At 36.7% G+C, this 16,349-nt stretch overlaps 3 protein-coding genes and 1 pseudogene across 4 annotated transcripts; 1 reads left to right on the forward strand and 3 right to left on the reverse strand.

Moving 5' to 3' along the window:
- Positions 1-35: 35 nt before the first annotated feature.
- On the reverse strand, positions 36-3,534 carry LOC133868332 (G-type lectin S-receptor-like serine/threonine-protein kinase At1g11330). Of its 2 annotated transcripts, none has more exons than XM_062305186.1 (7): positions 2,190-3,534; positions 1,910-2,017; positions 1,609-1,745; positions 1,323-1,533; positions 867-1,104; positions 625-775; positions 36-546 (listed from the first exon to the last, which is right to left on the reverse strand). In XM_062305186.1, the coding sequence occupies exons 1-7, from the start codon at positions 3,529-3,531 to the stop codon at positions 265-267; spliced, it is 2,469 nt and encodes an 822-aa protein (XP_062161170.1). In that variant the 5' UTR covers positions 3,532-3,534; the 3' UTR covers positions 36-264. The 2 variants fall into 2 exon arrangements, with proteins under 2 accessions (XP_062161170.1, XP_062161169.1); XM_062305185.1 differs by having other exon boundaries at positions 1,609-1,766.
- Positions 3,535-6,115: 2,581 nt separating this feature from the next.
- On the forward strand, positions 6,116-9,727 carry LOC133868873 (pre-mRNA-splicing factor ATP-dependent RNA helicase DEAH10-like; annotated as a pseudogene).
- Positions 9,728-12,878: 3,151 nt separating this feature from the next.
- Positions 12,879-13,382, reverse strand: LOC133868874 (G-type lectin S-receptor-like serine/threonine-protein kinase SD1-13). Its single transcript, XM_062305882.1, has 2 exons — positions 13,239-13,382; positions 12,879-13,160 (listed from the first exon to the last, which is right to left on the reverse strand). The coding sequence occupies exons 1-2, from the start codon at positions 13,380-13,382 to the stop codon at positions 12,879-12,881; spliced, it is 426 nt and encodes a 141-aa protein (XP_062161866.1).
- Positions 13,383-13,480: 98 nt separating this feature from the next.
- On the reverse strand, positions 13,481-16,193 carry LOC133868052 (G-type lectin S-receptor-like serine/threonine-protein kinase At1g11330). The gene is made up of 5 exons (XM_062304857.1): positions 14,809-16,193; positions 14,526-14,633; positions 14,226-14,383; positions 13,938-14,148; positions 13,481-13,719 (listed from the first exon to the last, which is right to left on the reverse strand). Exons 1-5 carry the CDS (start codon positions 16,154-16,156, stop codon positions 13,481-13,483), a joined length of 2,064 nt encoding a protein of 687 aa, XP_062160841.1. The 5' UTR covers positions 16,157-16,193.
- Positions 16,194-16,349: the final 156 nt, after the last annotated feature.

The raw sequence follows: 16,349 nt of genomic DNA on the forward strand, positions 1-16,349 counted from the left end.
ATATTTCATCGTAAAAATACTATATGTCACATTAATAACCCAGTACCTCTCTAGATCGACAATAAATTGGACCAGGAACAAGCAGCTCACAAACCAAAGTAATCAAATCAAAGACTTGTACAAATAATCCTAAAGAAAGGCTAGTGGTGATTTGGTAAGGCTTCCCCTTTTAAAGGCAATATAACCTTGAAAGTCTTTCTACATAAATAACCATTGTCAAAGGAGCTGATTGTGTGTTTTGTTTAAAAAACAAACACATGCAAGCTATCGGCCCTGAACTATTGTAACAGTAACATTGTTAAGGGAGCCAGCATCTAGGGAAATTTGCCTTTCAGTGAATGCAGGTTGCTTTGGAAGAGGCAGATCAATAGTCTCACTTTTAAGCATGGAAATAACAATAGATATAGTTGGCCTATCTTTAGCAAAATCTTGCACACACAACAGCCCAACATGTATGCATCTCAAAATTTCCATTTCAAAGCATGGTTCTCGTATCATCGGGTCTGTTAATGCCATTACGTTTTCTGCATTCCACAGTTTCCATGCCTAGAAACAAGATTGAAATTCTTAGAAAAATGCAATGGAAATTCTAAAAAATGATGCAATGAGATAGGGGAGACTTACAAATCCTAGAAGGCTCGTGGCCTGCTCGTCATCACAAAAGCCGGTGTTTCTTCTTCCACTAACTATCTCTAGTAACAGCACTCCAAAGCTAAAGACATCCGATTTTTCTGAAAATCGTCCTCCCATTGCATATTCAGGGGACATGTAGCCGCTGAATTTTAACAAGCACATCAAAATCTTGCTATATCAAATATTAGGGTTATTATCTTAGTGAATTTAGCCAAACAAAGGTATATACTTACTATGTTCCAACAACCCTTTTAGTATTGGCTTGATCTTCATTGCTCCCAAAAATCCTAGCCATGCCAAAATCTGATATTTTTGGATTTAGCTCTTCATCCAACAAGATGTTACTTGCCTTTAGATCTCTATGAATAATCCTTAACCTGGAATCTCTATGAAGGTACAACAGACCTCGACCAATTCCTTCGATAATGATGAATCGTCTTCTCCAATCTAATAGTTTTGGTTTGACTAAATCTAATGAAAATTTTCAAACCAAACAAGAGAAAGAAAATGCATTCAGATTAAACTTGTAAGGTGAGCAAACATCATGTTTTTAGCACAAGTAATTTGGTGAAGTACTCACATCAAAATACCACAACCAAAGAATATAATTCCATATTTGCCTCTCGACATAGATTATTTTAGATTGTAATATTGAAAAATACTAACAAAGGGCATCAGCATGAACTAACCAAAGAGAAATGCGTCCAAACTTTTGTTTGGCATGTATTCATAGACCAACATCTTTTCTTCCCTTTCAACACAGCAGCCAAGGAGTCTAACCAAATTCCGGTGTTGGAGTTTAGAGATCACCACCACCTCATTCATAAACTCTTCTTGCCCTTGTCCAGAGGCTCTTGAAAGTCTTTTTACTGCAATTTCTTGTCCATCTAACATTTTCCCCTATAAACAAACAAAAACCAACTGACTACATATTCAAATTGTTAGGCAATAACCCTATACAAGAACAACCATTACCCTGTATACGGGACCAAATCCACCCTGCCCAAGCTTATTTGATTGATGGAAATTGTTTGTTGCACTAGCCAGCTCCTGAAGATTGAATAATGGTAGCTCTTGGAGTTTAACTTGGTTCACGTTGTCTCCATGCTTGTCTTCACCACGAAATTTCATTGATGAGTGTTTATACAATAGTAGTTAGTAATCTCTATGTAGAAATGTTGTAACATTTCTTAGTTCACTAAGCTAATAGGAATTTAGTAATCATCATTTTTTGTTTTTGGTGAAGTAGCTATAAAGATCATACTGACAATTTTACCTTTTTGTTTTGAACTCCAACGCCACAATAAGTAAGTGCAGATGCCAGTGGATATTACTCCTATGATCACTGTGATTGTGACGATTACTTTCACATTTTTCATTTTGTCTGTAAATCAGAGAAAACATCAAAATAATTCATCCAAAATAAAACAGAATTATCTTTACAAGGACTTAGCTTGGGAAGTTGGGTTGGATTGAAATACAATTTTACCAATTTTGCAACATTGATAAATTTCAAGAATAAGAAAAATTTAGAGAGAAAAACATAAACAACCCACCAAGTTCTGAATAGGCCAAACGAACATAAAGATCAGCTCCATCGGTCGAGAATTTCTGTAAGTCTATTAAGCTTCCTGTCCATGTCATACAGCCAATGCCTGAATCATATGCGTAAGCTATACAAGAACAATTCTCCAAGCATTGGGTACTACAATTTTCTTCCAAAGTAGTTGACCAATCTGCCAAGTATGGGACTTTCATCATCGTCAGTTTCAAAAATCCATCTTTTTTTTCCCCTTCACTGCCATTATTGTTCACCCTCTCACACTGCAAGGGTGTCCTCCTCACACATCCACTAGTCCAATTTCCTCTGTTCCATTCTTCTGTATTCTTTGGCTCAAACCCCCGTAAACAGCTGCAAATTGGTGAATTCTGTGGATTACAGCTTCCAAATGCCCCACACCTGCCATAAACATCGCACTCAGTCTCGAAAATTGGCCACTCGACCTTCCAATCCTCCCCATTGTCGGAATGTTTTTGCAGTAGATTTCCTTGCGCGTTCAAGACAACAAAATCCTTTCGGAGAGGGTCGTTCGAAAAGTAAAAGGTGAAAGAGAATGTTCCTTCTTTATCATCTTTAAGACGAAATCCATTAAGATATGAAGAATCCATGTACGGTACTCCAATAAAGATCCGGCTGTTCCATGGACCACTCCGCCAATATGGGCTGCCGTCATTCCAAACAAAAAATTCAGGAAGATTACCAACATCAATACCGGCAGAGAAGTTTCCAATGGACGGATCAGAAGGACTTTTCCATGATGTCAGCTGCACTTTCTTACCTGTTCTAACATCAGTACTAATTTCCATCTTTTCCAACATTGTATCAGAAGGATGTTGGAAACTCTCCCATATCATTGTCCCTGTAGTGTTTCCTTGCAAGATAAGGTTTCCAGAATCTAAAAGCTGGGCACTCGAATTGACAACAGAACTTGATAAATTTGATGACCAAAGAACCTTCTTTTGCCCATTTAATACCACCAGATCGCCATCTTCGGATATGGTTAGAATTCCAGAGGAATTCTTGAGGGGCTTGTTTCTGTTAGCAACCCATATGACAGTGGGCTCTGAAATTTGAGCATACCATATCCCAACATAGCGATCGGTTGAATTTGCAGGGCTGAAAAATCCCAATTTGAAATCACCGCCATTAGAGACTACGCTTTCAGGGTCGGTGATGAACTTAGCTGCTGTGATGGTGTCTGTGGCAGAGCAAAACTTTAAACAAAAGCAGAATAGCAAGACAAGAAGAGCTGACAAGTTGGTATTTCGAACAAGTCCCATTGGTTCAACGCTTCTGGTTTTTGAGAATTCAGATTTTGGAAAGCATTGTTGATTCATTGATTCAAAACTTCCGTCTGGACTGCATGTTGAATTGTTTTGGTAAATAGTACACGTTACCACAAATACGCGTTTGACTTTTTCTTTTCGGTCTGAAGGTCAAATACACACTTTTGAATAAAATGGTCTGAAGGTCAAATACCCGCTTTTGAATAATATGTTTGAAAAATATGACGATTTAAAAATGTGAAAAAAAATTTACTTTTTGCGTGGCAAGTGATGGTGTGGCCCGATTCTAAAGGTAGTTTAAGGTATTATTATTTTTTTTTTAAAAAAAAATTGTAATTATTTCAAACGTTTGATTCTCTTTGTAGAAGCTGGGCACTCGAATTGACAACAGAATCTGTTAAACTTGATGACCAAAGAACCTTCTTTTCCCCATCTATTACTACCAGATTGCCGTCTTCGGATATGGTAAGGGGCTTGTTTCTGTTAGCAACCCATATGAGAGTGGGTGCAGATATTTCAGCATACCATATCCTAACATAGCGATCGGTAGAATTTGGAGGGTTGAAAAAATCCCAGTATGAAACCATTAGAGATTATGGTTTCACGGTCGTTGATGACTGTTAACTACAGAAGGCAGTCGAAATCTGTTAACTGCTCCCATATTTTCAGCTCTTCCGTCAGAAAAGCAAATGCGAGTATTTGCACCAGCTCCAGCCGGTTTCCGTAAGGTAGAGTTATGTTGCATGTGGGCTTTTATTTATTGTATTATGCATATGTGTAGATGATTGATGTAGTAGATGTTTGATTAAGTGCTCATTGAATTTTAAAATCTATGACATGATCAAGTTAATCTGATTTTAGGAAATGTGATCATATTTTTAGATAATGCACCTTCGTGCCTGTAGGCCATAGCTGTTGGGCTGATACCATATGGTGTCCAGGTCTTTTACACATGAAGACAGAATTATGCTTTAGAACTCCTCTATTAAGCAAATCAACCAGTGCACTCTTTTTAGTGATTGTTCAAACTCAGTGGAAACCAAATCACCACCATCATGATACCAATGTACAGCCACCATCTCCTCCACCACTTATAACTACTACAAGTTCCATAGTTTTTGCCACCCCCGTTGCTTTTACCTTCCTTGTTACAAGTTCCAGTACATCACTGCCACAACCTCAACCACTATTCCCCTGTTTTGGTGCTCAGCTAACCTCCACTTTCCCCACCAATTGGGCCACAGCACCGCCTTTTCCGCCCAATTTTACCTCTGCAGATGGCATCACATCCAAAAACTCCACAATGACCCCACTACTTCTAAACCTTCTACGTTATTCTTGCTTACTACTGATGCCATCACTGCAATATGCCACCTCTGTCACTTCTACTGTTACCACTATGGCCCTTTCTGCTTCACCGCTACAGAAAACTCTTGCTTCAACCTCCATCCATATCACTACAAAAAACACTGCAATTGCCACGATCACTATAATCATCTTTAGATTCTTTGCTGTTGCTACAGACTGCACACCATCAGCACCACTATCACCACCAGGACCGTAGCGTTTGCTACTGCTGATGAGCCACTAGCATGACCAACTCCACCAATCATTATTATAGGAAATGAATTTTTCACATGTAACTGATGGATGAGAACTTATCTAGGTTTTATTCTTTTGACTGAAATTAAATGAACTTGTCAATCATCCATCCGACCGTATTTTACGTTGATAAATGTGAGATCTAGTTCTGTTATGTAATTTTTAAGTGTTATTGGAATTTGCTGTATAAAAATACTGTTCATCTATAGAAAATGAGTTATCTGATCAAGGATGTATGTTCTTTTCTAAATGATGGTGAAAATCACAGCACTGGTTGGTTAGACAGCCTGCTTCAACCCTCCATGACGCTATAATATATGTCAATATGCTTTTAGCTCTTTGTTATAGTTCCAAGTATAAAATTCCTTTCTATACTTGAAATGGAGGGATTATCTTGCAGTTGTACTTCAGTGTTATTTATTTTGTTCCTAAGTTGTCATTCTGTTCTTGATGGCTGTTTATTTAGGGTAAAACTTTAAATTACTAGGAAAAATTAGTAATTATTCTTTCATTCTAAGTAAGCAATCTGTCAATGACCAGTTTTTTAGGTAATATTAGCAACAAATATTGCTGAGACATCGGTGACAATACCTGGAATCAGGTATGTTATAGATCCTGGATTTGTAAAAGCATGCTCCTATGATCCGGTCAAAGGGATGGAATCCTTGGTCATTGTTCCAACATCAGAGGAGGTAGGCATATTTGATCATGCTTGGTGGTTCTAAGTGAATAATTATATACAAATCTGAATAAGTTGAGTTTGTATGATGGTCTCTTGTGTGCGTATTTACTAAAGTTAACTACATCCTCCACCACCGATTAAGTGTCCCTTTTCACTCAATAAGAGATATTGCTCGTTAGTTATTGACACCTGTCACTGCCAAATCGGCGTTTTACTTAAAAAGTCTTGTTAGTTAACACCACCTGTCACCATAGTTGGACTTCCTTTTCAATTTATATAAGGTCTTGTTTGCCAAAATATTTGTGACATAGTTTGTGATTTACACTAATAGTTTTAATTTGGATACCAACCATGTGTACCCTGTATTAATTATCTTCATCTCAATGCATGCATATGTGTTTCTTTGTCTTCCTCCTCCTTGTCCTGTTCTTTATGTTATGATCCACCGTTAGATTGGTATATCCCTAGATACTCAAGAAGGATGGTCACAAAGGAATAATCCAGGATGACTACTGATTTCTTACTGCAGTGGACGTGCAGGGCGTGAAGGACCTGGGATGTGCTTTCGTCTCTACCCGGAGAATGAATTTGAGAAACTTGAGGATTCAACAAAGCCTGAGATCAAGCGGTGCAACCTCTCTAATGTCATTTTGCAGCTCAAGGCTCTGGGTGTTGATGATATTCTTGGGTTTGAATTCATGGAGAAACCTTCAAGGTAAATATGAACTTCATTAAAAACCCAAAGGGTGCACCCAAGTACACAAGAAGTGTGCAAGAGAAACACTTATCCATAAAAGGAAAAAAGTTTTTTATAAAAAGAAGTCATGAAAGCTAGAAATATAAAAACACTCATAGGCAGTTGGTTCATCATTCTTCTTTACCTTTTGCAGATGTGGGTGCGCCATGTTTGTGTAATATTATGACTTGAACCCTAAGAGTAAGACTTGACTTTGACTATGTTTGGCCACATGGATCTTCTCAGTCAGCTCCTCCATTGAAGAAAAACCCGAGGCCAGCCTATTAATTCATTTGGAAAATGTATAATAAATTTTAGGAAGTAAAAATTGGTTGAAAATGTTAGATCCCTTGGTTGGTTTCAGAAGTGTAAATCTGCCTATTTATCTATTATAATCGGGTCAATTCCAGCAGTTGCGGATCCATTATAGCTGGTGATTATTAGAATCATCATTATCAAGTGAACATCTTTAATGGTTGGATTTGTTTTTCAAACCAGATTGCGGTTTCAGTGATATGCTTTGGTAGTAGTCTGTTTTTCTAGAAGGCTTCTAGGTGTTTTAATTGCATCTATCAATTTGTTCTATTGTTACTAAACTAAAGCTTTATTATCTTTCAAAGATGTCTCTTGGTACATGATTTTTTGTTTGTTTGTTTTGGCACATTCAGACAGGGCATCTATTGTCAAATCGTTGGAGCAGTTGTTCTTGCTAGGTGCTTTAACAGATGAGTGTAAACTTTCAGATCCTGTTGGCCATCAAATGGCTCAGCTCCCCTTAGATCCTATTTATTCAAGAGCTCTTATCCCTGGCTAGTCAGTTCAACTGCTTGGAAGAAATGTTGATAACTGTTGCGATGCTCTCAGTGGAATCTATTTTTTATGCCCCTCGTGAAAAGTTAGAAGAGGTATATTGCATGGAAATTGCTACTTCTAATGTGTTTGTGATAATATTTTCATTGATGTTATAGTTGGGCAATGATATGACAGTGACCGAATGAATACTTAATACTATTTGCATTATTCAGATAAGTAATATAAGCAAGTGGTAATGAGCAAGAATTTAATCCATATGTTAGATGGTTCAGTTTGGTTTGCTATTAGATATAATGATTATTGGCGAAGGGTCTTGAAGGACGCAATTATATCATGTGGATCTGTTTAGTGGGAGATTAATACTTCAATGGGTGGCGGGAATATTAGTTTGGGCAGTAATTGTGGAATGAGTAGTTCGTAGCTTAAATAATTCTTGTAACTTTTTGATATTGATTTGTTATCACCCATTTCGGTGGGTATTATCTCATTGTAGAGAGGACTACTGTAGCTCCTTATCCTTGTTGCTTTATTTTTGTCATGCCTATGGACTTGTAGTAATTGTTTCTGCCATGTTATCTCCGAATTGGTCAGGCAAGAACTGCAATGAAAAGCTTTTCATGTCCAGAGGGAGACCACCTCACTTTGGTTAATGTATATCGCACATCTGATGAATTCTTGGAGAAGAGAACAGTGGGGCTTAGTAAAGAGAAAAATGAAAAAATCCTGAGAAAGTGGTGCAAGGAAAATTTTATCAATAGTTGTTCCCTGAGGCACGCTCGTGACATCCACAGGTTGGCTGTCTATTATCCTTGTCAGGAATGTACCAAAATGGTTTCACCATTCAGAAGATCATTAATATCTGATCCATTTTAGTTTACACCAATCTCCATCCTCAAGTTTATTAGGTGCTTTATTGCAGTCAAATTCGGGGAAATGTTGAACAACTGGGTCTTTGTCTTGCTTCTTGTGGAGATGACATGCTTCAGTTCTGCAGATGTCTTGCTGCTTCATTTTTCCTCAATGCAGCTTTGAAGCAGCCTGAGGGAACATACAGGTATGGACTATTGAGTGTAACCTTGACATGAATGATGTTGAAATGCATCTGGCAGTTCTTATAGTTCCACTTCTCTTTATACCTTTTAATGAGGTCAATATCACATTTGAAGATGTTCCTGTAGTTTGTAGATGAGATGTCTAGTGACTTTATTCGACTTTCAATTGTCATATGTCTGTATTTTTGTTTAGTTTATAAATGTCTAGTCACTTTAATGTTCTATTCTCAATTAGACTTCTCATGCTTACCTAACTAAATGGCAGGGCTTTGGCAAGTAGTCAGGTCGTGCAGATCCACCCTTCTTCTGTGTTATTCCGGGCAAAACCAGAGTGCATAGTTTTCAATGAACTAGTCCAAACAAATCACAAGTACATCCGTAACATAACTAAAATCGATTACGTGTGGTTAGCTGAGCTGGCTCCTCAATATTCTTGCATGCAAAATTAAATCTTGTTGTCAATACTAACTGGTAAGATCACGAATTCTCTTGGTTCATTTGACAGTTTGTGGGTTGTTCTCATTTTTTCTGCTGTTCACTCTTGGTATGCTTAATTTATCATGAATATAATCTACCAACTTCTGACCATGTTGTACCTGCACGGGTCCCAACTTAAATGAGTAAGGTAGAAGCAAACTCAAAGCTACTTTTTCAAACCTGTGCAGGCATGGGAAGTTGCTTACCATGGCATTCTGTAGCCTGATATTTTTTACTTAATTGTTGAGAGGAGTGGCTGTTTTTTGATGGAAATCTCGCTGGAAACTAGAATGTGATGGCTCCTTTTCCGGTTTGGCCCTGGCTTTCAATCTTGTCCGGACAGGGATTTCTGGCTTCGCATGTGCCATGGATATGACATTGAAGAGCTTCTTTAGAAAATTAGGAGGTGGCTCCCAGTTATCTGTGGACATTGCTATCAATGTGACCGAGGACTCTATTTCAATGTGAAAACAAGAATGGCCGTTGCTTAGAGGCATATGAGCAACTGAATAAGTTGCAGCTTTCTTGAGTCCCTTTTACTTGCTTTGGGACGTGTACATTTTTCAGTTCATTCCACAACTTACTACTAATCTATATGGGGTTGTGGCAGCCTTGAGCATTGGTGAGTAACCGAGTCACCATCAGTCAGTCAGAAAGCCTTGCAAGAGATCAGGAATGAGTTTCAGATTTCATATTCTATTTTAGGAAGGGGGAAATTGTTGTTGACTGCTGGTGATATTCTATCTTAATTGTTCATATGTGTATTTATCTTAATTCACAGCATTCCTTATCAACCAACGAGTTATATTGGCTCCTTATCCTTGTAGTGCCTCTTATTAGATAATTGGAGCATTCATTGATGAAATCATGAAACCAACGAGTTATTTGTACCAAAAAAGAAAAAACGAAGAGAAATAATAAAGGGTGGGCAACCCAAATAGGAGCTTGCATAAATACTGCTCACAATTGATGGAATTATTTAAAAGAAAATGGCAAGTTTGGAATATGTTGTTATTAAATGTAACTCGCTGAAGCCTGCACTCAATGGGAAAAAAGTCTTACCTGTCCTTCTAAATGTGTTTTGATTTCTTCCATAAACAAAGGAATAGGTTGGTAGGATATCTGGGTCAAGCTGAAGAACATTCAAATTGGAACAAACGGCCATCGTTTTGCAAACAGCATTTTGTCACGTGGTCGTCCTCTAACCCCACCTTCACCGACAACCAGTAGTAGCAAGGCTGGTTCCAACTTTACTCTTTTTTATATTTTCTACTTTGGATTGTTAAGAACAAAGACAAAATATTCGTGGGTTCGTTACAAAAAAACTGACCATGTAAAATTGAAACCTACTGCCCAAGTGTGGTACCTTCTACTTCCCCACCCTATACGCCTTTTAGCATATCAAATTAAATTGGTACCTCCAGTCCGTTTGACCTATTTGGTTATAAACTCTGTTTCTTGGCTTGCTTTTGTTTTGGAAAATTTGGTAGAAGGCCTTTGTTCCTGTTGTTTGCAGCTAGCCTGCTGGTTTTCTGTTTCTATTGTTTTGTTTTGTTTGGTCGAGTAAAAGTTCTCCTTCATCTAAAAAGGGAGAAATGAAGAAAATAAGCAGTGGTGGGAAGTGGAATAATTTGTAGAAAACATGATTGGTTTTGAACTAATGATCTAGGCAAGAATTTTTTTTTTGGATCTCACACTTCTGTGTTGAGCCATGAACTTCATATCCTCCCATTAGACAGAAGCCTACACATTTTGGATGATGCCCTATGTAAGGCATCAAAGTGTAGAAATAGAGGCAGTGCCATGTTGAAGTTTGAGATCTTTGAGGTTTCATATTGAAGGTTTCACCTTAATATTATTGCTTGATGTTAAGTATTCTATGTTTTGTAAAATTGACTCACTTCTGTATGATAGAGCATATATGTTGTGTACTAGTTATAGAGGTTGAGGTGAATTTTAATAGTGTTCAAGCTTTCTGGATGGCGTTTGGATGAAATGGCACGATTTATGTTATTTTCTTTACATTTTGTTTTGGATTCCAATTTTTTTTTCTTCTTTTTTTATTTGCTTGGATATCAGGTTTTTGAGTTCTTCTTTCTATAAGATCTGGGAGAGCATGGGCCGAGGCGTTAGCAGCGGTGGAGGACAGAGTTCATGTATTTCTTAAAGAAAAATGATTGTTTCAGAACTTTTCTACAAAACTTCCACACAAATTAAGACTTATTGGTGAGACAATTCATAGTGAAAACCATATGCATAGTCCCACAAATGTGTTTTGAGTATGTAAAAGTTATGCAAAAAAGGTTGTACAAAAATCACCCCTCTTTCTTAAAAGGGAAATGTACAAATATATTCTCAAAGTACCATTCAACCGTCAATGTCTTCCAAACTACCAATTGTGTTAATGTTCTCCTTCAAATTACTAAAAAATGTCAATGTCCCCTTAAAACCATCAAAAAGACAAAAATGACCCTAATTTTTTTTAAAAATAAAACAAAAATATACTTATGAAATGGAAAAAAAAAAAAAAAAGAACTTTTTTTTTAAAAAATAAATAAATAAATAACGATTTTTTTTTTAAAAAAAAGAAAATTTAAAAAACGAAAAAAGAACTAAATATTTTAAAAAAAAAAATTTAAAACCATAAAAAAAATTAAAAAAACAAACAAAAAAAATTTATTTTTTTGTTTTTTTTAATAACTTTTTGTTATTTTATATTTTTTTAATAAAATATTTAATAATTTTATGAAGGGTATTTTTGTCATTAGGGAAAATGTTGACATTTTTAATAGTTTGAGGGAGGGCATTAAGACAATTGATAGTTTGGGGAACATTACAATTAAATAGTAATTTGAGCGGATATGTATACTTTTTCCTTTTTTAACAGTTTTTTTTTTTTTTTTTTTAATGGAAGAATTGACAAAGTTTGTGTAAGCCATTGAGGGTTCTAGTGATAGAAAACGTACGGTTGAGATACAGTTTAAATTTGATATAAACTAATTAAGTATTATGTATGTTTAAAGGTTAACGAAAGTAATCGTAATAAAGAAATGAATTGAACATGACAATGTGGTAAAAAGGGTTATAAATTTCAAAATTGGACATTGCAACACACACTAGGGTGTGGCTTGTGGTGGAAATTTCTCCCGCCAGAGCCCTAAGCAAAGGGAGTTGGCATACAGGGCGACCGTAGAGAGAAGTTGAGCAGGCCAATTTTCTTGAGACGGTTGATTTCGAAAGAAGTACGACCTATGCTCTAGGGGTTCAACAGAGCACACAAGCGTAAAAGGAAAGGAAAAGTTTGACAATGAGAAAATAAAGTAAAGCGAAGAAAAGAAAAGAAGCCCATAAGCCACCCATTTTTAAAGTTTATTGTAACATGTAGTGTTTCTATGGATGATGTAAGTTTTATAGAATACTTTCATGATAAACAGAAATGTATGTTTTGCAAGTCAAGTTTTATTAAAGGAGTTAGTTAAAGTTAATTACAAGAAAATGTTTAGCCAAGGGTTTTTTAGGGTTTTCATAAAAGTGTGACAAGAATAACAAAGGAACATTTTCAGAAAAAAATGAATTATGGATTTTAGCAAGCTGTTTTATGTATATATGGCATGAAATGTGCACGAGTCACACACTAACATCAGATTGATTTCTTATTGATTCGTTGACTCATCATTTTATCAAATAATAATCAAGATGTTCACAGTCAAATATTAATCATTCATAAACTATAAATAAGGTGCCAATCTCCAATACCTAAACTCTCTATGTCATATTTCATCATAAAAATATTATATGTCACATTGATAACCCAATACATCTCTAGATCGACAATAAATTGGACCAGAAACAAGCAGCTCACAAACCAAAGTAATCAAATCAAAGACTTGTACAAATAATCCTAAAGAAAGGCTAGTGGTGATTTGGTAAGGCTTCCCCTTCCAAAGGCAATATAACCTTGAAAGTCTTTCTACATAAATAACCATTGTAACAGGAGCTGATTGTGTGTTTTGTTTAAAAAACTAATGCATGCAAGCTATCGGCCCTGAACCATTGTAAAAGTAACATTGTTAAGGGAGACAGCATTTGGGGCAATTTGCCTTTCGGTGAATGCAGGTTGCTTTGGATGAGGCAGATCAATAGTCTCACTTTTAAGCATAGAAATAACAACAGATACAGTTGGCCTATCTTTAGCAAAATCTTGCACACACAATAGCCCAACATGTATGCATCTCAAAATTTCCATTTCAAAGCATGGTTCTCGTATCATCGGGTCTGTTAATGCCATTATGTTTTCAGCATTCCACAGTTTCCATGCCTGGAAACAAGATTGAAATTCTTAGAAACATGCAATGGAAGTTCTAAAAAATGATGCAATGAGATAGGGGAGACTTACAAATCCTAATAGACTCATGGCCTGCTCGTCATCACAAAAGCTGGAGTTTCTTCTTCCACTAACTATCTCTAGTAACAACACTCCAAAGCTAAAGATATCCGATTTTTCTGAAAATCGCCCTCCCATTGCATATTCAGGGGACATGTAGCCGCTGAATTTTAACAAGACACATCAAAATCTTGCTATATCAAATATTAGGGTTATTATCTTAGTGAATTTGGCCAAACAAAGGTATATACTTACTATGTTCCAACAACCCTTTTAGTATTGGCTTGATCTTCATTGCTCCCGAAAATCCTAGCCATGCCAAAATCTGATATTTTTGGATTTAGCTCTTCATCCAACAAGATGTTACTTGCCTTTAAATCTCTATGAATAATCCTTAACCTGGAATCCCTATGAAGGTACAACAGACCTCGACCGATTCCTTCGATAATGTTGAATCGTCTTCTCCAATCTAATAGTTTTGGTTTGACTGAATCTAATGAAAATTTTCAAACCAAACAAGAGAAAGAAAATGCATTCGGATTAAACTTGTAAGGTCAGCAAACATCATGTTTTTAACACAAGTAATTTGGTGAAGTACTCACATCAAAATACCACAACCAAATAATATAATTCCATTTTTGCCTCTCGACATAGATTATTTTAGATTGTAATATTGAAAAATACTAACAAAGGGAATCAGCATGAACTAACCAAAGAGAAATGCGTCCAAACTTTTGTTTGGCATGTATTCATAGACCAACATCTTTTCTTCTCCTTCAACACAGCAGCCAAGGAGTCTTACCAGATTCCGGTGTTGGAGTTTAGCGATCACCACCACCTCATTCATAAATTCTTCTAGCCCTTGTCCAGAGGCTCTTGAAAGTCTTTTTACTGCAATTTCTTCTCCATCTGACATTTTTCCCTATAAACAAACAACAACCAACTGACTACATATTCAAATTGTTAGGCAATAACATTCTACAAGAACAATCATATTACCCTGTATACGGAACCAAATCCACCCTGCCCAAGCTTATTTGATAGATGGAAGTTGTTTGTTGCACTTGCCATCTCCTGAAGACTGAATAATGGTAGTTCTTGGAGTAAAACTTGGTTTACGTTTTCTCCATGCTTGTCCTCCCTACGATATTTAGTTGCTGAGTGTTTATACAATTGTAGTTAGTAATCTCTATGTAGAAATGTTGTAACATTTCTTATTTCACTAAGCTAATAGGAATTTACATATCGTCATTTTTTTTTTTTTGTAAGTAGCTACAAAGATCAGAGTGACAATTTTACCCTTTTGTTTTGAACTCCAACGCCACAATAAGTAAGTGCAGATGCCAGTGGATATTACTCCTATGATCACTGTGACTGTGACGATTGCTTTCACATTTCCCATTTTGTCTATAAATCAGAGAAAACATCAAACCAATTCATCCAAAATAAAATAGAATTATCTTTACAAGGACTTCCTTAGCTTGGGAAGTTGGGTTGGATTGAAATACAATTTTACCAATTTTGCAACATTGATAAATTTCTAGAATAAGATAAATTTAGAGAGAGAACAAAAACAACCCACCAAGTTCTGAATAGGCCAAACGAACATAAAGATCAGCTTCATCAATCGAGAATTTCTGTACGTCAATTAAGCTTCTTGTCCATGTCATACAACCAATGCCAGTATCATATGCGTAAGCTATACAGGAACAATTCTCCAAGCATTCGGTTCTACATTTTTCTTCCGAAGTTAATGACCAATCTGCCAAGTATGGGACTTTCATCATCGTCAGTTTCAAAAATCCATCTTTTTTTTCCCCTTCACTGCCATTATTGTTCACCCTCTCACACTGTAAGGGTGTCCTCCTCACACATCCACTAGTCCAATTTCCTCTGTTCCATTCTTCTGTATTCTTTGGCTCAAACCCCCATAAACAGCTGCAAATTGGTGAATTCTTTGAATTACAGCTTCCAAATGCCCCACACCTGCCATAAACATCGCACTCAGTCTCCAAACTTGACCACGTGACCACCCAATCCTCCCCATTGTAGGAATGTTTTTCATGTACAATTCCTTGCGCATTCAGGACATAATCCAGTCGGAAAGATTTGTTCGAACTGGAAAAAGTGAAATAGAATGTTCCTTCTTTATCATCTACAAGACTAAATCCATCAAGATATACAGAATTCATGGTCGGTATTCCAATAAAGACCCGGCTGTTCCATGGACCACTCCGCCAATATGGGCTACCGTCATTCCAAACCAAAAATTCGGGAAGATTACGAACATCAATACCGGCAGAGAAGTTTCCAATGGACGGATCAGAAGGACTTTTCCATGATGTCAGCTGCACTTTCTTACCCGTTCTAACATCAGTACTAATTTTCATCTTTTCCAAGAATGTATCAGAAGGATGTTGGAAACTCTCCCATATGATTGTCCCTGTAGTATTTACTTGCAAGATAAGGTTTCCAGAATCTAAAAGCTGGGCACTCGAATTGACAACAGAACTTGATAAATATGATGACCAAAGAACCTTCTTTTGCCCATCTAATACAACCAGATTGCCATCTTCGGATATGGTTAGAATTCCAGAGGAATTCTTGAGGGGCTTGTTTCTGTTAGCAACCCATATGACAGTGGGCACAGAAATTTGAGCATACCATATCCCAACATAGCGATCGGTTGAATTTGCAGGGCTGAAAAATCCCAATTTGAAATCACCGCCATTAGAGACTACGCTTTCAGGGTCGGTGATGAACTTAGCGGCTGTGATGGTGTCTGTGGCAGAGCCAAACTTTAAACAAAAGCAAGATAGCAAGACAAGAAGAGCTGACAAGTTGGTATTTCGAACAAGTCCCATTGGTTCAACGCTTCTAGTTTTTGAGAATTCAGATTTTGGATGGCCGGATTCAGATTTTGAAAGCATTATTGATTCATTGCTTCTCTTCCTCTTACCTTTTTCTTTGACAGATATTTCCATCGAAAGCTTTTTTGTCAATGGTTTGAACTTTCTATCACTCAAAACTTTCCGTTTAGACTGCAGGTTGAAATGTTTTAGTGAAAAGTACACCCAACTACCAACTTATTGTTAATGTTAAATTCTAACAAACTATTAATTG

Source organism: Alnus glutinosa, chromosome 5, assembly GCF_958979055.1.
Source record: "Alnus glutinosa chromosome 5, dhAlnGlut1.1, whole genome shotgun sequence".
Taxonomy (NCBI): domain Eukaryota; kingdom Viridiplantae; phylum Streptophyta; class Magnoliopsida; order Fagales; family Betulaceae; genus Alnus; species Alnus glutinosa.